The sequence below is a fragment of the Podarcis melisellensis genome, assembly GCF_964234715.1.
Source record: "Podarcis melisellensis genome assembly, chromosome: 7".
Taxonomy (NCBI): domain Eukaryota; kingdom Metazoa; phylum Chordata; class Lepidosauria; order Squamata; family Lacertidae; genus Podarcis; species Podarcis melisellensis.
Genome location: NC_138539.1, coordinates 79,906,215 through 79,927,500, shown reverse-complemented (window position 1 = coordinate 79,927,500; position 21,286 = coordinate 79,906,215). Strand labels below are relative to the sequence as shown.

The 21,286-nt window shown below is 41.6% G+C and overlaps 2 protein-coding genes across 7 annotated transcripts in view; one reads left to right on the top strand and one right to left on the bottom strand.

Annotated features, from left to right (window-relative positions):
* The window catches only part of TMEFF1 (transmembrane protein with EGF like and two follistatin like domains 1), a 96,211-nt gene extending 95,796 nt beyond the window's left edge, over positions 1-415 (bottom strand). Inside the window, exon 1 of one of the 2 annotated variants that reach the window (XM_081920072.1) lies at positions 333-415. The gene's annotated coding sequence lies outside the window, so the exon portion shown is untranslated. The remainder of the gene's footprint in view (positions 1-332) is intronic. The other variant, XM_081920073.1, reaches the window with a different exon arrangement.
* A 1,746-nt stretch (positions 416-2,161) lies between these two features.
* Positions 2,162-20,977, top strand: SLC39A6 (solute carrier family 39 member 6). 5 transcript variants are annotated; one of them, XM_081920041.1, is made up of 10 exons: positions 2,162-2,628; positions 5,772-6,482; positions 8,436-8,616; positions 8,952-9,121; positions 11,387-11,599; positions 12,029-12,125; positions 15,972-16,343; positions 17,842-17,922; positions 19,418-19,608; positions 20,280-20,977. In XM_081920041.1, exons 2-10 carry the CDS (start codon positions 5,781-5,783, stop codon positions 20,430-20,432), a joined length of 2,160 nt encoding a protein of 719 aa, XP_081776167.1. In that variant the 5' UTR covers positions 2,162-2,628; positions 5,772-5,780; the 3' UTR covers positions 20,433-20,977. The 5 variants fall into 5 exon arrangements, with proteins under 5 accessions (XP_081776167.1, XP_081776170.1, XP_081776166.1 ...); XM_081920044.1 differs by having other exon boundaries at positions 2,163-2,640; positions 5,772-6,377; XM_081920040.1 differs by having other exon boundaries at positions 2,163-2,640.
* The last annotated feature ends 309 nt before the right edge of the window (positions 20,978-21,286 follow it).

Below are 21,286 nucleotides of genomic sequence, written 5' to 3'. Positions count from 1 at the left end.
GAACTGGGAAGTAGAAAACACGGGTTGAACAGAGAAGGAATTTACGGACAATGGCTGCGGACAACACCATACCTTTAAAGAACATCTCCTCCCTTCACAAAGGATCCTGGGACCTGTAGTTTGTTAAGGGATGTTGGGAACTGTAGCTCTGTGAAGGATAAGCTACCATTACTATTGTTAAATAGGAGGATGGGTTTTAAAAGTATAGCAAATATGCAGCAAACATCTGGAAATATTTATGATCAGCTCAGGAGGAATCAATGAGGCCAGCAGGACAGGGCTGGACCATAGTAGGGTCAGGAAAAGTACACATTGCCATATTTTTTCCTTACTGTGCATTCTTCAGTTATTCATGACACGGCCAAGCAGAGTTTCCCACAGAATTCATTATCCTGACGATACCTTGCTCTGGGATGATTGAAACATAGTTCGAGCCAGTTTCTGAGCTGCCGCACCTAGAGAAAACACAGTACAGTTAATAACCAAATAAAAAAAAACACAACTGAAACATTAAAACTACAAATGACAGAGCCTGCGTAGTGTAGACTAGGACCTGGGATATCAGAGTTCAAGTCCCCACTCAGTGCTGAAGCCCACTAACAGACCTTAGGCCAGCCAGAGTCTCTCATCCTAATCCACCTCAAAAGAAGGTTGTGAGGATAAAATATGGAGAGGGAGAAGTGCGCCACCTTGAGGTCCTTGGATGAAAGGTAGGATGCAAAATGTAAAAATAAGTAAAATTACAGCTTTTTTTTCAGTCGGGACTCACCGGAACTTCGTTCCAACCCCTCTCTGGGCACCATTGCCACTGTAAGAGTAATTTTTTTCTCACAGTACTGAGTAAAATGAATTAAATTGAATAAAAATTAACATCTTCCCTTCAGATAAAGGGAAAAGTTCCCTTTGTCATTTGCCTCTTAATTTCAACAAAAATCTGACATTATCCAATTCACACATAAATGGTGCCAAACAGTTGCAAATTTTCCCCTAACAGCACGTTTTATCATAGACCAAAAAAACCAGCCCTCGGTGCCCTAACCTGCGGAAAAAAAATTTTGCGAAAAAATCCCTAACCCGCGGGGTCACAATTTCACCAAAAATCTGACGTTACCCAATTCACTCATAAATGGTGCCAAACTGTTGCAAATTCTCCCCTGAAAGGTTTGGTGGTGCAAAAAGAACATTTTATCATAGACCAAAAATCAGCCTTCGGTGCCTTAGCCTGCAGAAAAGCATTTTTTTTAAAAAAAAATCCCAAACTTTAATGCTTTCCTTCAATATTCCGCCACCATTCTGTCCAGTTGAAGTAAGGGAACTATCACAAACCCCAGCTCTTATGTTTCCTGTTTTCTTTTCCCAAGCAGAGATAATGTGTAAGTGTGGCGCCAGCTCCCTAAAAAAAGGTTGTCAACTCTGGTGAACCTTTCCTAAAAAAGGTCAACAACTTTGGGGATCTTTGCACTACAGCGCCAGATATGCTTAAGACGGCCCTGATTACACACCCTTTAAAATAAAAGGGAGTCAACCTGGAAAAGCCCAATAGGGTTGTCACGAGAATGAAAGCACAGGTGTGCATCTTGTAGCTCTGTAGAGGAAAAGGCAGCTCGATAAAATTAAAAGATTTTAATTTTAATTAAAAGATTTTAACCACCTCCTGCTTCTTGGAAGAAAATACTGCATTCAGCTTAGGAAATGCCTCAAAAATTCCCCTCATTTAGGTTTTGTGTCGCATTGTAATGTATTCCGTTATGGTTTTTCATTAACGTTCGTATACTTTTAATTTCCACTGAATGTTACAGATGCTTCAGGTTACAGACTCCGCTAACCCAGAAATAGTACCTCAGGTTAAGGACTTTGCTTCAGGATGAGAACAGAAATTGCGCAGCCCATTAGCTAAAGTGGTACCTCAGGTTAAGAACAGTTTCAGGTTAAGAACAGACCTCCAGAACGAATTAAGTTCTTAACCCTCAGGTTAAGAACAGTACCTCAGGTTAAGAACAGTTTCAGGTTAAGAACCGACCTCCAGAACGAATTAAGTTCTTAACCTGAGGTACCACTGTACTATTATTACTATCATTATTAAAAATTATTAAATTTGTACATTAACAGGCATTAGAGAAGGCGGTCGCCCTGACAACCAACACGCCCGCCTCCCCCCCCCCCCATCCATAGCTGTCAACGTTTCTCTTTTTTAAAGGGAAATTCCCTTATTCCGAATAGGCTTCCTCGCAAGAAAAGGGAAAAGTTGACAGCTATGGCCCCATCGGCATTTAAACAGGCTTCCTCGGTCACGCATGTGCAAAGGGCCTGTCGCCATCCTCAACCACGTGGGCCCCGGTGCAGACGCTTTTGTCTCCTTCCCTCCCGCCCCTGGCTCCGCGCTCCACACTAAAAAGGCCCGGGCCGAAACTGAGGCGGGGAAGAGGCGTGAGGCAGGCCGCGCAAGTGCTCATTGGCTCTCGGCAGCCCTCGTGACAAGAAACCCCGCAGCCTGATTCGCTGCCTGGGGGGGAAGGGGGGCTCTCGCGCTCCTCTTCTTGCTCGAAAGGCCGGTTCGCTGGGATGCTCCTCACTTGGGAGGGAGGAAAATAGAAGGCGGCTCATGAGGGGCCGGCGAGGGGCTTCGCGGTAAGGTGTCCGGTAAGTGTGTCTGGTTGCGGAACCCCTTCCCCCACCCCCACCCCTGTTTTCCTTGGCGACGAAACGGGAGGGCTCAGGCAGACGACCCCCCACCTCTCTTCGAGAGAAGGCGCATGCGCGTGAAGAGCGTCCGGCTCGCGCTCGTTCGGAGTGGCGGTTGCGGTCAGTAACGGTCGTCCTCTGACGTCGTCCGCGTTCCATCAGCGCCCCCCCCCTTGCCCTCTCCACACGCAGGATGGCGGTTGGGAGTAAGTGTGGACGAACCTCCCTTGACAGAGGCAGTCTACCTTGGGGTCCTATGGAGGCAAAGGAGACTGTGCTGGTCGGGCCCTTATTGTGACACCCTCTCCCCAACCCCCCACGTCACTGAGGCATCAGGCTGGACCAGTTGGCCTTAACTGGGCAAAGCAGTTCTTACGCAAAATACAAAGGGCAGCACAATTATCTTTTTTACAGGTGTGTAGGAGGGGAATTCCAGCAGGTGCAGCTTCCTTCACCTCTGTGTCAAGCAAGCTGAAGCTTGTCCAAACGTATTATTTGCTGGAGTCCTGTGCGGTCATAACTTGGGGGGTTGAAGCGCCATAATTCCTAAGCTGTGACACCCCCACTCCCCTAAAACAGCCACAACCCACCCACAATGTTATCATCGCTCTTCGGCTAAGGGGTAGCCTGTCATGTCTGCTGCTCACCTGAGATCCAGATATAACAAGCTGTTGAAGCAGCAGGTGGAAAAGAGCTGGCACACCCATTGCTGGTGTTTAAGGGGAATTACCTATGTAATCAAGGACTTGCTGATCCTCTGAGCAGACTGCCATCCTCCCTGCTGTAATGCAGAATCTCATACCGAACTCAGTGGGAGTGCAAAATAAATGAGCATGAATTGGTCAGAAAGAGTCACAAGCTTGTGAGAATGCTGCAAGGCCATTGTGTTACCTGCTTTTTGTTGCATGTCGCAAGAAGCCGCCGCCTCCTCCCCTCTTGCTCATTTTTGGATCTGGTGACTTATCAACCCTCTTTTAGAGAAAAAACAAAATAGGAGATACATATCTTAGTGGAGCAAATCCTATTGGTAAAGGAAAGTGCAGGCCTTTAACACAAAACCTTTGTCTATGAAGCACACAAAACCTCTGTACAGAATGCAAAGTTGCTTGCAAATACATGATTTCTTTAAAAAAAAAGCTCCTTAAATGTATCATACCATTGATCAGAAGTTTGTTATATTGTATATTTCTCAAATAATGCAGAATCCCAAGATTCTGTTCTGTGTATTTTTATCCACTATGTTTATTAAGCTGTTAAAAAAAATATATGAACAAGGATGAACTCAGAGAGAAATGTTCACCCACAAATCACAAGCTGTTGTCTGATTTTTATTTTTATTTTTGAATGGGTTTTCATTACACCTTACACGTTATCAACAAGGGATAAGGGGAAGAGTGGAAGAGAGAGACACACACAAAATACCAAACTTTTTATGTGAAGCCATAAGGCAGGGATGGAAAACCTTTAGCTATCCCATCCAGAGCTGGTCACTGGACATGCAAGCTGGGACTGATGGAAGGTGTAGTTCAGCAACATCCTTAGTTCTGCAATGTCTATTTTGAATCATGCCTAGATGCAGACCTTGGCTTAAGGCTTCAACACTGGGCCATTTTTTCAGTTCCACCACCTTGCCCCTGCCCTCTGTATTATTTAACATCCAGCCTGATGAAGAGTTCTCAATAACTTGGAAGCAGCGCTCACTATTTTGTAACTTTTTGGTTCTCCCTGAAGATATTGCCACACAGGATTTTGTGAAGAGGAATATTTGCATGTTTTCCATATAGTTTCTCCTTCACATCTACTAAACTAAAACAGTGTTTCTCTACGTGTCTAGACACAATTTAAATTAATGGCATTTCCCCTCCTAGTGCAACATACTATGTTATTACTGGTGGTAATTCTTACCTGTAAAGCTCTTAATAGCTTGGGCCCTTTTGGCTGCGCCTTCTTCAGTATGACCTTCCTCCTTGCTGTTAATGTAGGGCTGGGGAACCAGGTTGTTGGTTGATAACTCTCATAATCCCTGACCATGCTGGCTGAGGCTGGTGGGAATTGGAGTCTGAACATTTGGAGGGCCAGAGATTCCCAACAACTATAATAAGTTCTGCTTCGTCTCACAAGGTTAAACTTCTGAGGTTGTTGAACAAGGCCTCTTGCATCATAGAACCAATGACTTTAAAAATTCCTCCCTGGGAGATGTCCACTTGAGCTTAAATCTTTTATAGGCCTACTTGTTTAGACAGCATTGAAGATTAATGGTGGCAAGTATATATCAGGGATGTCCAACAGGTCAGTCGGGATCGACTGGTTGATCCCTGGGAGGTTTTGGTAGATTGCGGTAGATTGCTGGCTCCTCCATCCGGCCTTGCCCCCACCCCCCAGCCCCCCGTCCTCTAGATTGCTAAAACGGAAGATGGACTGCCTCCTTAGTGATTTATTGGTGAGTCCCTGTTTTCATTTTTTAGACCTGACCCCCCCCAAAAAAGGGACGTTTCTCCCCAAAAAAAGCTCAGCAGCTTTTACCTGAACCCCCCCCCCCAAAGGGGTACATCACTGCCAGATTTTAATCATGTGAGTAGATCATGTGAGTAGAGTAGTCTCTTGGAAGTTGGACATCCCTGGTATATATAATTTTGACTGCTTCCTGGGGGGAAATGCAGTGAAGTGGGGGTGGACTCCAAAAGCAACACAGTGAGCAAATTGATTATGTTCAGTGGATGTGGAAAGCTGGTGGCAGTTTAGGGATAGGAGAAACAGAAACCTATGAAATGGGGAGTTGAACGGAGTATCCTGGAACAGGGCATGGTAGCCTGTCAGGAATTCTAAACACTTCACTATACATGTTGTTGCAGGTTCCGCTTCTAATCAAGAAATATTATTGTATTATATTATTAGAATAGAATAAAACATACAATATTACATATTATATTTTAAAGTATTGTTATATCAAGTAATGTCAATAATAAGAAAGAAAAAGTGTTTTAAATTAGCAGAATGTCTGTGAAATATTTTATTTTCTCTGGAGTAAATTGCAGTATGGGATACACGAACCATTTTCTTAACTCTTTCTTTTGTCATTTTCCTTACAGGACTCTGCTATGGCGAATAAGCTTTATGTGACTTTACTTTTCATATACTTGTTTTCTGAAGCTCGCCACCATGGCTTGGAATCAACTACCATTTCACAAACAGCAGAGAACCTTATACCAGAGAAGGCAGCTGGTATCAATGTTGATTTGGCCACGCTTATGCAGAGACATCACCTTCAGGAACTCTTCTCTCGTTATGGGGAGAACAATACATTGACTATAGAAGGATTTAGAAAACTTCTACGGAGTATGGGAATTGAGAAGGTGAAAAGAATTTCCCAAGATCATGAGCACCACCGCCACCACCATAATCATGTTACCCTCAGTACAAATTCTGAGAAAATAGGTTGCCCTAGTGACGAACCTGTCGGTGGAAGCAAAAATCATTTGAATAATTGGGCAAAGGATTTGTCTAGCAAACAGAATACAGAACACCAGCAGGGCTCTGTGAATAGCAAGAGTACAACGGTTGCTATAGCTGCATCCACCTACACCACGACCACAGAAGGCAATCCTTTGATACAGCATTCAGAAACTGCAGAATTGAAGTCTACACGTATAGGCCTTGCCAACCCCAATCCTAACTTTGTTCTAGAAAGCAGCAATGTGAGTTCACTTGTAAATGGAAAAACAAATGAATCGCTTGTTTTCGTGAGGGAATCAGAAAGAGGAAGTTACATGTATTCGAAAATAAGAAAAATTACACAAGAGGTACTTTGAGATTGTTTTTTATTGAAAGGAAAGTTGTGATGTTTGGTAGTGTTGTATTCCTTATTTATGAGCACTTTTTCGACCATCCCCTGCTGCATATTTTCTACATTGCTTTTCCACTTCATAGAATTGCTGTATAAGGGTCAAGAGCTATGAAACTGAAAAAAGGCAGCCGCTTGTGAATTTTAGGATAACTTCTGTTCAAGTCTAAGATTTGACTTGAACCTTGCGAGGGGCATTTGGGTTGGGGCCGCTGAAAACCTTGGGGGCAGGGCACTTTTAAGTTAACACTTTTTATTATCTACAGATTTATCTCCCCCTTCAGAACAGCAGAAAATGTTCTTCCCCTCCTGTTTTTAACCTTGTAGCAACCTTGTGAGGTAGCTTAGGTTAAGAGACATTGACATGCCCCAGCTTTGTGGTTGATGGGTCTATTTGTTCCTAGCGTTTTGCTATGCTATAGCATAAAGGTAAAGGGACTGCTGACCATTAGATCCAGTCGTGGCCGACTCTGGGGTTGCGGTGCTCATCTCGCTTTATTGGCCGAGGGAGCCGGCGTACAGCTTCCGGGTCATGTGGCCAGCATGACTAAGTGGCTTCTGGCGAACCAGAGCAGCGCACAGAAACACTGTTTACCTTCCTGCTGGAGTGGTACCTATTTATCTACTTGAACTTTGACGTGCTTTCGAACTGCTAGGTTGGCAGGAGCAGGGGCCAAGCAATGGCAGCTCACCCCGTCGCAGGGATTCGAACCACCGACCTTCTGATCGGCAAGTCCAAGGCTCTGTGGTTTAACCCACAGCGCCACCCATGTCCCTATACTACAGTATAGTGGCTACTTTATTGAGAGATGCTACAGTATAGTGGCTCGCAATAAAGTAGAATACATTTCTAAACATGCATTCTATTATTTAAGTGTTTTTGCCATAAGTGCATTTCTGTTAGTGTACCAGCAATCGGGTCTCATGGGTGTGCTGGCCAGGTCATATCTACTTTTGTGGCATCTGTTTTTTGGAAGAAGGAGTAGGCAAGCTGTCTAATTGTTCAGACAGGATGGAAAAGTAGTGAATTTGATTGTAGCCTTGCAAATAACTAAACACATTTTTCCAGGCCTCAACATTTTATTAGTCCAAAGTTTGTTTTAAAGTAGTTTTTGACATATATGCCACAAGGGGAAAAAGAACTTATTCTCTTCTACAATACTCTTTTCCACTTGATTGTACTGTATTGAAATAATTTTTATTCACTATCTGGTAAGTAGCTATTTAAAAGCTTAGTTTAACTATATGTTCCTTTTTTCAACCAATGTGGTTACCTTTAGTTGACATTAAATTTCAAGCCATATTTTTAGAATTCCAATTATTTTAATTTTCGTCTTCATCATTAAAAACATTTTTGAATGACTGTCCACTGCTTATAAAAATTCCCTTCTTTAATCAAGTTGTCTGGATAAGTTCTTAATTGGAATGCTATCAAATAAACCTATGTTATGAAACCCTTTGGCCTCTCTGTAGCTGGCCTATCAAAATAATTTCTAGCTAACTTGTTCCTTTGTACCCAGTTCTTTAGTATTTTTGGTATAAAAATGTCAAACTTACATCTCCTTAGGTTGATGGGGGTGGCATGCACCTGTGCCATATTGTGCATTATTTTTAAAAAACCCACCTGTTTCAACCGCAGATTGCTGTGTGTTTTGGGTTTTTAAGTGGTGGCATGGAGAAATCAAATCAGAGAATTAGTTGCACATTTCTTTTGAATTTTTGCTTATAAATACATTTGTTACTACCCTATATATATGACAAATTTTGTTCAGTTTTGCCTGTTTGTGATTTTTTGCTTTTTTTGGTATAGCACTTGAATCTTTCCAGTTAAGTTCAGAGGAGACATCTTTTAAAATTAATCTCCCAACATTTATGTATGCATTTTCCTGAAATGTGTTTGTCTCTTTTATAGTGTGTCAATGCTTCAAAGCTGATGCTTTCTCATGGAATAAGTACAAGAGTTCCATTGACAGCCATAGAATTTAGCTATATTTGCCCTGCTATCGTTAACCAGATTGATGGCAGATATTGTGTAATTCATGCAACAAGTGAAAAGACAGAAACTCCTCCAAAAACTTATTCATTGCAAGTAGGTACGTTTGTTGGTGAAGTCAAACATTTCCTATTTAATCTCTTCTTTGATGCTGTACTTAAAGCAAAATATTGAATAATAATTTGTTTTGGATGATTCTGCTATCTTAAAGTCTTTGTGGTTTTGTTTTGAAGGGCGAGAAACCTCAAGCAAGTGATGCAATACCTGTTTTTATTTAGGTGAACTAGTGTTCACAATGCAGCATGCAATCTTTTGTGTTAGATAGAAATTATTCCTCCCACTGAGTGCTTTACGAGATAAAACTTCCCTCCCTGACATAAGGTGGAAGAAATTGGTTACTCAAGAAAGCAAGCTGTTTTTTCTTCTTCTTTTCAGCTTGGATCGGTGGATTTATATCCATTTCCATCATCAGTTTCCTTTCGTTACTGGGTGTTATACTGGTCCCTCTTATGAATCGTGTATTTTTCAAGTTCCTTCTAAGTTTCCTTGTAGCATTAGCAGTTGGTACCCTAAGTGGAGACGCTCTTTTACATCTTCTTCCACATGTAAGTATCTTCTTTTTCATTGTATTTACTGGGCATGAATCACTTTGGGACATAGTACTACAGTGGTACCTCTGGTTATGAGCTCCACTAACCTGGAAGTAGCTGCTCCTGGTTACAAACTTTGCCCCAGGATGTGAACAGAAATTGTGCACCAGAGGTGCGCACGCACGCAGCAGGAAACCTCATTGGCAAAAGCCTCAGGATAAGAACGATTGCAGCTTAAGAATGCACCTCCGGAATGAATTAAGTTTGTAACCAGAGGTACCACTGTACTGTAAATATGATCAGGAAATGTCTGTAATTGCACCATAATAATCCTACTTGTGGCACACCTCAGTATAATAAAGTTTTTAATTTAACAACTCACTTTCCACATCAAACTACTCTGCGGTATATTTTTCCTTACAGTCTTAGGGCCAAACTAAACATTACATTAATTTCATGAATGCATGCAATGTATGCATTTTCTAGAACGTAAATAACTAGGGATTGAAAGGGAGCAGCACTGGGGGACCTGAGAAAGTAGAAAGGAGAAGTTTAACCACAGCCACCCTACCGTGGTTCTGGTGAAAAGCCATCATTCCCTACCAATGCAAATTAATAGCTTCGGGTGGGAAAGAATAATCACTGGGGTCATGGCAGGTGAGGAGAAGGGGAAACTTGCCCATTGTCCCAATACTGTTCAACACTGCCTAATGCTGCCTCTGCTCTAGTTCTGCTATTAAGTACATGTGCTATTAGGTTAATTAGAGTAATTAATAAGTCCCGTGCTGAATCATACTGAAGGCAAATCTAGTTCAGTATCCTGAACTAGGATGCTTTTGGGAATGCCACAGGTCAGATTTGGTAATCCAGTTTGTGCCCAGCTGTAAATGTTTGTTTGCTACTGTAGCAGTTTATAAGATCCAACTATAAATCTGCCAAAAGAAATCCTTTTGTGCCATAGCTGTGCTACTGTAGTTGAAATTCCTCCTTGTTTCAACTGAGTATAAAATCTATAGAACCCAAGGCCGTCACTGCAGTCTGAAGATCTGGCATTGCTAACATAAGAAGAGACACTGATAGCACAGTGCTTTGGTATTATACAGATAGAACGCTCAGTGCAGCACAGCAGCTAAGCCAAGTTTTGTCTTAACCTGGGATTGTCGTTAAGAAGCTAAACAACAAGCTCCTTGGGAGTCTGCATGTTTGCACTAAGCCACAAGTTGGCTTAGTGTTGCATGCAAACACGGCCATAATACCATGAGATGGTATGATATGGGAAACAGGAAGCTTCCTTATACTGGGTCAGACTGTTAGTTCAACTAGCTTGGTACTGTTTACACTGCCCTGCAGTGGTTTTCTGGGGTTTCAGACAAGGCTTCTCTCTCAGCTCTACCTGGAGATGCCAGGGATTGCTGCTGCAACCTTCTGCATTCAGAGCACATGCTCTGTCACTGAGCTGTGACCCTTCCTCATACCACTTCAGACTAAGGTAAGCTTTTTTATTTTTTAATGCTCCTCTCTGTGAACATTCCATGGAAATAAAACTAATAAACGAGCCTAGAACCTCTGATGTGCAATTATTATTTGCAGGGAGCTGTTTTTACAGGAGGAAGCATTTGAAACTGGTGCTGCTCTTTTAGTCTGAAGTGGTACAGTCCACACTACCCCTTTGAGATCCAAGTCTTCTGCATGTGTAACCCAGGCTTTAATCAGTGTCACTTTTCATCAAATCAGACATAGGTTCAACTGTTGAAACTGAGATATGAAAGCTAGGAGCTAAATGCCAATGTAAACCAAGGTTATGGGCTCAACAACGGAATGTCTAGGCGCACTTTTTTTATAACAAGAATACAAAGCTGAAAATGAATGAACCGCAGCTAAAATCTTAAGTTCATTTTTCAAATGGTCTAGTCTTCATCTGAAGACTGCAAAAAACAAAGCCATGCTTCCCCTGCCCACCCCCCATATATTCTTAAGAGGGTCTCTTCTCCAGTCTCCAGAGAATGTCTGAAAGTGGGGAGGCATTAAAAGGTCTTCTTTTCCTTCCACTGTGCAGTTTTAATCTGAATTTTTAGGCTCAGAAGCTGCTCGCACTAATGAAATTCCCTGTCGCAAAACGCGCCTAGAGCAATGGGAGAGTTTCGAAAGCTGCCCCAAATACTCGTCCCAGACTTTGAAATAAACTGATGCAGGCAGACTCTTCCACTGCCCACGTCTTGTTGTTGTGTATGGAAAGGTGTCTGAAGTAATTTTTTCCCCTTCTTTCGCCCCAACTTTTAGTCTCATGGAAGTCATCATCATCATCATGAGAAACCATTATTGGAACACAATAAAGACCCCACTCTTAAGCATCTTGTTTTTCAAAGTGCAGAAGACAGTGCTAATTTGGATTCTACGTGGAAGGGCCTCACAGCCCTTGGTGGATTATATTTTATGTTTCTTGTTGAGCACCTGATCACACTAATTAAACAGTTTAAAGACAAGAAGAAAAAGGTAGAGAAATCATCTATTGAAAAGTGAATTTAAGTTTTTCTGTGTCCAAATCTTAAGGGATGGTTTACACAAAGCTTGAACAGTATAAGGGGTCCTTGGTGAGGGAGCAGGAAGCACTTAGATGAATTGCAGCACTGTGGAGGGAGAGTTTTAAAAAATAAAATTGTGTTGAAAGGGTTTAAAAGTTGATGGGATAAATAGTGAATCAGAATTGGTTGAAATGTTTCATTTAGACTTGAAACTTTTAATAGTGAGCAAAATGACTTGGGTTGCTTGTTGTGAATTTTATCACTTATGTACAGTTTCTTTCCTGTATTTCAACTTCTGATTTTCTTAATCCATTTCATGTTTTTATTGATAATAGTCTACGAGATATATAGTGTTCAAGATGTGTACCTTAAATGTTAATAACTTAGTGTATTTCTTCAGAAAAAAAATGAAGATGATGAAGCAGAAATCAAGAAGCAACTATCTAAATATGACTCTCAGCTTTCAACAAATGAAGAAAAAATAGACACAGATGATAGTAAGTTTTAATAAATGTTGTATAGCATTGTCATTCAAATTGTTATGGGTTCTTCTTTGTGTTTCTATGTAGCCAAACTTGGTATTTGTGCCTCTGCAGAGCAATATCCACAACTCAACTAGTAGATGCTAGAAATAATAAATGGGCTTATGATTTTTATAGTTTGCCTCGGTATGTGACATAGCTATTCAGATGTCCCCTTGCAGCAAATAAATATTGGGGCATAACAGTAATATCTCATTTTGGGATTTAAATGAAATGTTGAATATAAATTTCCAAGCCCACTATCAAAAAGATTCAGAAAGTTACTTCTGTTAACATGGTGATGTTTGCTAGAACAGAGATCCTGTCAGAAATGAAGCCAAAGGACTTCAAGGACTGGAAAACAAGAACCCAAGGTCTTTGGCTTAACCAGAGTTGTGAATAAGACTGAATATATATACCATTTGGCTATCTAAGTGTATTGTGCATTTTTCTGCACATATAGCTAAATGGTGATTATTGTTTCTGGTATGATAAACCACCCTTTTTGCTACTTCTAATACAGTGGTACCTCGGGTTACAGACGCTTCAGGTTACAGACTCTGCTAACCCAGAAATAGTACCTCGGGTTAAGACCTTTGCTTCAGGATGAGAACAGAAATCGCACGGCAGCAGTGGGAGGCCCCATTAGTTAAAGTGGTACCTCAGGTTAAGAACAGTTTCAGGTTAAGAACGGACCTCCAGAACGAATTAAGTTCTTAACCCAAGGTACCACTGTACTTCAGCATATTCATATCATCTAAGATGCTCTGGAAATGACTACAAAAGTTGGCACTAACCTATAGCTTATATCAGCAGTATGAATATGCATTCTTAGAATGTGCCTTTCTAGTAGGGTTCACTATATGGAAGAGATCTTATTATCCAAGAACAATTTCTCATCAATACAAGATGATATTTACACTGTATCTTGTACTAATCCATTATCCCATTGCATAGAATCATAATACTTCACTTTATCTGCTTTCAAAGCAGGAAAGAATAACAATTCACTTCTGACATGTAGCTGCTGTTTAAGGTTTGAACAGTTTGTGGAATTAAGTTATCTATTAAAGCTGTTTCTAACAGCCCAATTTTCAAATGCTGTTATGCTTGGTTTTCTGCAAGGGAGCACTTTCATACTCCCTTGCCAGCATAATTTACCATTTATTTCTTAATTATACATTCTATTTTTGTGCAATTCTGAAATTTAGTAACCACTTTTCTGTGTGGTTAATAGTGCGGCAATGAGTATTGCATCAGTTGACTCTTTAAATAGGAGCCCAGAATGGGGTGGGGGGGTGGAAGCAAATGGGTAAGCACTGGTTTCAAGTTTAAATGCATTTTTCATAGTGATAATTTTCCTAGTATTTGTATAAGACCAATAACTTAATTTCACTTGTCTAATTATGTTATGAATTTTGTTGTCAACGTAAAATGGGGCTTGCCCAGCGCCTGCAATATTATCTTGTTCAGCACTTCCACGCCAGTAGAGTAAAATATTTCATTGGGCTCCAAATAGGGAAGGTAATTTGAAGACGGAAGGTGTCTTGGCTCAGGGTGGTATGGAGAAATTTCTCACCTGGCTCATTTATGGTTCATCCTATAGTAACTGAAATCCATTTCTGCAGTCATAAGCAGCACACCTTCCAGCCTTCAGCTCTGTAGAAAAGGCAAGGTGGCAGGTTGTACATTAGGGTGGCACATTTCTTTGAATTTCTTAATACAATCCTATATACGTGAAGTATTGCAACAAGAAAATATGGCTGGCAGAAGATGCTTATAAAAATGGATCTGAAATTAATGTGTTTCACACACATCTCTTCCGAGACCCATGGTAATAGAAATATCTACCGTAATTTTCGCTCCAAAACGCACACTTTTTTGCTCCTAGAAAATAAGGGAAAATGCCTGTGCATGTTACGGAGCGAATGCACTCGACCGGAGCCATGGCTGCCGTCAGTCAAGCAAAGCGGGAGCCGCTTGCAGGGCTTCTGTCCCGCTTTGCACGGCTCTAGCTTTGCTTGCTTTACAGCCAGGAGGAGGGGGAGGAGCCGAGGAGGAGGGAAGGAAGGAGAGCCATGGGAGCAAAGCGGACAGCAGCCGCTTACACGGGCGGAGGGACAGACGGGAGCCATAGCGAGCCGGAAAAAGCGCTGGGTAGCCAGCAACAGCTGCTGCAGCCTCAGCTAGCAAAGGTCCGTGCGCTCTCTAAACGGAGCAATGAGGCTGCAGAGGGACGGCAGGGCACAGGAGCGCTCTGAGCCACGAGCGCAGTGAAAACCAGTAAAAAAGTTTTTTAAAAGGCTCTGGGGACAAGAGGGCACGGGATGAGGGAGAGGGGGAAATTACGATTCTCCCAGCGTCTCAGCTGATCCGCTGAGCAGGACTTGGGTTGCAGGGGATTCGCCATTAGCTGCGTAAAGCAGCAAAGAGGGAGAGAAGGAGCAAAGCGGGAGAGGAAAGGAGCTGCTTACACTGCTGTAAGTGGCTGCTGTCCGGTTGGCTCCTTTAAAGCAACAGTGCTCTTTCCCTCCCCCCTCCCCGCTCAGCTCTCGGAAAAGCTCCTTTTCCACACACCCCACGCAAGCTCCTTCTCCTCTTAAACCCCTCTCCTGCATCATTAGCAGCATCCTTCTCCACACCCCCATGCGTGTTCCTTCTCCCCATAGACCCCTCGCCTGCATTATTAGCCGCATCCTTCTCCACACCCCACGCATGTTCCTTCTCCCCTTAAACCCCTCTCCTGCATTATTAGCAGCATCCTTCTCCACCCACCCCACGCGTGTTCCTTCTCCCCTTAAACCCCTCTCCTGCATCATTAGCAGCATCCTTCTCCACCCACCCCACGCGTGTTCCTTCTCCCCTTAAACCCCTCTCCTGCATTATTAGCCGCATCCTTCTCCACCCACCCCACGCGTGTTCCTTCTCCCCTTAAACCCCTCTCCTGCATCATTAGCAGCATCCTTCTCCACCCACCCCACGCGTGTTCCTTCTCCCCTTAAACCCCTCTCCTGCATTATTAGCCGCATCCTTCTGCACACACCCCACGCGTGTTCCTTCTCCCCTTAAACCCATCTCCTGCATTATTAGCAGCATCCTTCTCCACACACCCCATGCGTGTTGCTTCTCCCCATAGACCCCTCGCCTGCATTATTAGCCGCATCCTTCTCCACACCCCAAGCATGTTCCTTCTCCCCTTAAACCCCTCTTCTGCATCATTAGCAGCATCCTTCTCCACACACCCCACGCGTGTTCCTTCTCCCCTTAAACCCCTCTTCTGCATCATTAGCAGCATCCTTCTCCACACACCCCATGCGTGCTCCTTGTCCCTTGAATGCTTTTCCTTCCCTCCCCACTTAAATCGTGGTTACAAAGCACGGATCCACATGGATCATCAGGATTTTTGCATTGGGCTACCCCAAACTCACCGTCAGATCACGTCTGTGGCCACAGCATGAACCAACAAAAATCATACATCCACTGTTTCGTTTAGAATATTTTTTTCTTGTTTTCCTCCTCTAAAAACTACGTGCGTGTTATGGTCAGGTGCGTGTTATAGAGCGAAAAATACGGTAAAACTAGAATGGGTAATATGGAGCACTCCAGATATTTATGGATTCTCATCTCCTATCAGTCCCAATTTACATGACAAATGACCAGGAGAAAGAAGGCAGGTGGCAGATTTCCCATCTCTGACATAAAATATTTTATGAGAAAGATATTCAAGTACCGAAAATGTTGCAGTAGGCAAAAGTGTTCTGAATATTCTGTTGCGTCTTTTTGTTTTGAGAATGTAATCTGCTTTTCCTGTGTTTCACAAAGGGCCAGAAGCTTACTTGGGGGCACATTCACAAGAGCCTTCGAATTTCATCTCCCAGAAGCCAGTAGTACAAGAAGAAGAAGAAGTTATGATAGCTCACCATGAGCCTGCTGACCATGAATATGCATCCAGGGGGTGTAGAAATAAATGCCATTCACATTTACATGACACCCTAGGACAGTCGGATCATCTCAGTCATCATCACCATGATTACCATCATATTTTGCATCACCACCATCATCAGAACCATCACCCTCATAGCCATAGCCAACGCTACTCACGTGAAGAGCTGAAAGATGCTGGTATAGCTACTCTAGCCTGGATGGTAATTATGGGTGATGGACTACATAACTTCAGTGATGGCCTTGCAATTGGTTAGTGTATCTTTATGTTTTTTCTTGATTAGTCCCATACATATTAGTGGCCGATCCGACTCTTTTCTGTGCTGTTACCTCTTCATTTCTGGTATTAGTATAAAAGCAGAAAGGCAAAAGCCTGGTTGTCTGTTTTTGCAGAAGGCAGGGCTTCTTTTAATGGGTTTGAAAGGAGGGTAAATAATGGTGGGACATTAGGAGAAACTTCTTAACAGGAAGAGCAGTTTGATAATGGGGATAAGTAACCTAGAGGTGTTGTGAACTCTCCAGTACTAGAGGTCTTAGGCCAGGCTTCCTCAACCTTGGCCCTCCAGATGTTTTGAGACTACAATTCCCACCATCCCTGACCACTGGTCCTGCTGGCTAGGGATCATGGGAGTTGTAGTCCCAAAACATCTGGAGCGCTGAGGTTGAGCCTGTCTTAGGCAGTGACATTGGACCCTAGGGGGTTGGGCCAGATGGCTTAGAAGGCTCTTCTCATCTATGGTGGTCTTGACTAGTCTCCTCAAAATCCTGTCGTGTGTGAAGCTCACAGTACATTCCCTACCCAGTGGTGGATATACTGCAGATCCAAAGTGTGTTAAGGTTTATAGTGAACTTCTTTAATCGAACAAGGTTAAAAGTACATACCATTTTCTGATGATAGACCCTATAACAGCCATTGTTGAAAACTTTTTTGGTTTGAAGGCTGCATGCCAACATTGGATGGAGCCAGGGGCAAAAATGAGTAGAGCAACAGATGCTACTCTTAACTTAGTACCAGTGTTCGAAACTCCCATTGTTCTAGGCGCTTTTCGCGACAGGGAATTTCATTAGTGCAAACAGTTTCTGAGCAGTGCTGTGCATAAGATTTCAGATTAAAACTGCAGAGTGGAAGGAAAGGAGGACCTTTTTTCCCAACAACTCTCCGAAGACTGGAGAAGAGACCCTCTTAAGAATATTAGGGGGGGTGGGCAGGGGAAGTAACTAGACCATGTGAAAAATGAATATAGGATTTTAGCTGCAGTTCCTTCTTTTTCAGCTTTGTATTCTTGTTATAAAAAAGTGTGCCTAGGCATTCCGTTGTTGCACCCATAACCTAGGTTTAAGGTGCCATTTAGCTCCTAGCTTTCATATCTCAGTTTCTAACACTGCTTTGTACAGTGGGCTACATTCCTGCTACATGAAAGGTACAGGCTTATACATACACATCTACATCCAGGCAGGAAAGCAGCCTTATCACAGTTTAAGGATGCATTCCAGTCAGGCAAAAGCACTCAAGGGGACATGGCCTGAGGCAAGTCCAAAGGGTGAGATAGAGATGCTTAGAGGGAGCATGGGAGGGAAAATCACCACTGATTTACTCCTCTCCCAGTTCTGCTGTTGCTATGCTACCCAGAGCTAAGTCATGGTTTGGCTCAGCAGTAGCGCAAACTAGGTCATCATATATTTATATGTGGATGTAACTGCATTCTTCAAGCGAGATTGCTTCTCTTTAATTTACTTTGTCTTCTCCTAGGGGCTGCTTTTACTGAAGGTTTATCTAGTGGCTTAAGCACTTCGGTTGCAGTCTTTTGTCATGAGTTACCACATGAACTGGGTAAGAGGGAACCAATTTTGGTTACTGGTAGCATATTGTTTCTATACATTTACATTTGGTTGATTTGGTTGATCACTGTCACAGTTACATTGAGGTATTTCATAGTATGTGTGAATAACAGTAATATCCCATCCTCTCGGGCTCCTGTAGAATAGACTGCTCAAGGGAAAGTGAGCTTTTTAAAAAGCACGACAATCAACTAAAACTAATCTAATATTGCTTCGTTTCAAGCAAATGAATTCTATCTTGCTTCCAGACCAACAAAGGAAACAAAATGGTTTGAATGATGCAAATACTTACTTTACACACCGTTGGCAGTGCACTTAATATGGCAATATGCATTGCTGAATGGGAGGTTTTCGAGAACATATTGTCAATTTAATGCAAATTAGCTCAGCTTTTCTTGATGTTGTTTAACCAATTAAATTAAGTTGCATTGAAGCATAGTGAAATGATACGAGTTTTCCACTGATTGAAAACACAGTAAATTCTAACTATAAAGAGCCATTGTGAGGACTCTTGAACAGTACTATTTCAGTTTAATGTGAACTTTATGAGCATGTCCCAATCGATTTCCAGTAGAGTGGTGGATAAAAACAAATACATTTCAAGTGTATATACATATGTAGGATATTCATTGTGGCTGCTAAGATTGCTTGGCGCTCCTGTCCTCCAAAAGTTTTGACCGCATTAAAAAACAAAAACAAATTGAGATTTATTTATTTATTTATTTATTTTTCAATGCAGAATCATAACAAAAATTACAAACATTGAATCCAAAATAGTACTATACAGACAAAAATCCCCGGAACATATATAAAAAAAAAAACAGAAAAGGAAAAAAAGGGGGCAAAGGAAACAAAACTAAACTAAACAAAAACGAAAAAACACACATCTACAGAGCAAAACCATATCATTGCATACATAAACACAAATTGACTTCCTTCCTTTGTTCTAAGACCTCAAAAAATTTACTCTTACTGTATTGTTGTGTCTAATTAGATTACTTCCATCTTTGTGCTTTTTTACACCATTTTTCTTGTTCTTTAACCCTGTAAAGCATCATTCATTACATACCAATATACTGACTCCAGAACAATGTTTTTTCATATACTCTTTAGCACAACCCCATTCTTTTAATAATTTCTGGTCCGATTGTCCCCTTATGTAAGCTGTGAGTCTTGCCAGATTTATGTATTCACAATATTTAATTTGCCAATCTTTCACTGATGGAATTTTTCTGCCTTTCCAGTTTTTAGCTATAAGCATCCTGGCAGCTGTTGTTGCATAAAGGAATACTTTCCTTTGATTTTCGGGGATATCATTTGTAATTAAACCTAAAAGGAATGCCTCCGGTTTTTTACTAAAAGATATTTTAAACAAATTGAGATTTTAAGGCATAAAAATATTTCTTGGGAATCAGGGGAAATGAAGCAGTATGGTGGACTTTTAGTATGCTGACAAATGACCAAAAATGTTTTGTGTCTCTTGGCAGGAGATTTTGCTGTACTTCTCAAAGCTGGCATGACTGTCAAACAAGCTGTTCTTTATAACGCGCTTTCAGCTATGCTGGCCTATCTTGGAATGGCTACTGGGATACTCATTGGCCACTATGCAGACAATGTATCTATGTGGATCTTTGCACTTACAGCTGGGCTGTTTATGTATGTGGCCCTTGTTGATATGGTAAGTACTATATATAAGTATCATTGGATATTGATAGCACTCTGGTATGAAATAGTTGCAGCAACGGAACTTTAATCAAAGATGATGCCAACATCTGAATTGCTGTACATAAGAGCCTTTCCTCATCAGGCAAAGGGTACATTTAGTTCAGCATCCTAGCAGTGGTTACTTAAATTCAGCCACAGAGAGCTACAAGTACAACATGAAGGAACATAGTCTGTTTGCTTCTATAGCTGACATAGCAGTCTTCTCTCATTGCCCCTAATAGCAAGCTTATAACAGGTCCACTGAGAAACAAGAGGAAAACTATCGGCATGCTTGGGGAACCCCACGCTTTGCAGAAATACAGCAGCTCCTCCATTCAAACAGCCCAGTGAGGACTTGGCATGCTTAATGGACACCAGGAGCCATGGCATGTTGAAGGATAGGGTGGATTGGGTTAAATGGCTTGTTTGAGCTTCATAAGATAGCATGGTTTTCTGGCTGGAACCCTGCACAAGAGCACTTAGGTTAGAAATTGGGGATACACTGCAGTATTTTATAGCTGCTCTCATCTTCACAGAAGGGGAATTATTACCAACTTGAACAACTTAATGTCTCAGCATTAACATGTTCTTTCTATAGTATTCAGATTAATTTTGTTTATGTCTCTCTCTCCTTTTTAAATTCAGGTGCCTGAAATGCTCCACAATGACGCTAGTGATCATGGATGTAGTCGCTGGGGGTATTTCCTGTTGCAGAATGCTGGGATTTTGTTAGGTTTTGGTATTATGCTACTTATCTCTGTGTTTGAACATAAAATTGTGTTCAGCATAAACTTGTAATTTTTATTTGTTTGTTTTTTGTTTTTTTTACATTCCTGATACTGACATGGTACTGAAAACTAAGTGTGGGCACTTTTTACCTCTTAATTGCCTCCTGATTAGGCCTTTTTAGTAGTGTTAACTGCTTGCATACATGGCAAGAATATAGTATGTAAAAAAAGGTTTAAAAAAAGGTACCTTTACCAATATAGTATGTAGCACTGTGGGAATACTGGCATATTAAATAGCACACTTTGCCTAACATAGTCAAAGCCAAAACTGTAAGGGAAGTGTTGTTTTATTATTTTGAAAAGTTATTTAATATTGTAAGGATACTTAATAGCATGCAATGTGAGGTTTTGTCTTAGTCTTGTATATGTTAACAAAGTGATCCCAACATGAAGTTGTATTGCTTTTGATGTAATATGATAGAGAAAAACCAAAAGCTGTCATTTTCATTCCTGCTATTGCAGGGGGGAAGAAGCACTCAGAGCATTCATGACCAATTATGCTACTGTAAACAAGTTTTCTAAAGAAGAGATTAAATATTTGGCTTACCATTAAAATTACATGCTCACTTGTGTTTATGTTCACAAAATTATTAACACTACAGCAAAAAGTTGTGAAATGTCCCACTTCAAGGCCTCAAATCTACATCGAGTCAAGATTCTACATGTAGTTTTAAAAATTGGAATGTGACAATATTTTCAAAAAGAGCTATGCTGTGTATTTAAGTGAAAGTGTTGACAGAAATATAAAACCAGTGAGGGACAGTGAGGGTGGGTGCCTCACAATATTGGGAAGGTTATAAGGAATGAACTGCACAGACAAAAGAGCACAAGAAGTAGGGGGAGACTGTAGAATTCTGCTCTGAA

Coding starts and splice junctions, on each gene's coding strand:
- SLC39A6 (XM_081920041.1), top strand. CDS start 5,781: ATGGCGAATAAGCTTTATGTGACTTTACTTTTCATATACTTGTTTTCT. Junction 16,344..17,841: donor CAGTGATGGCCTTGCAATTG/GTTAGTGTATCT, acceptor GTCTTCTCCTAG/GGGCTGCTTTTACTGAAGGT. Junction 19,609..20,279: donor ATGTGGCCCTTGTTGATATG/GTAAGTACTATA, acceptor TTTTAAATTCAG/GTGCCTGAAATGCTCCACAA.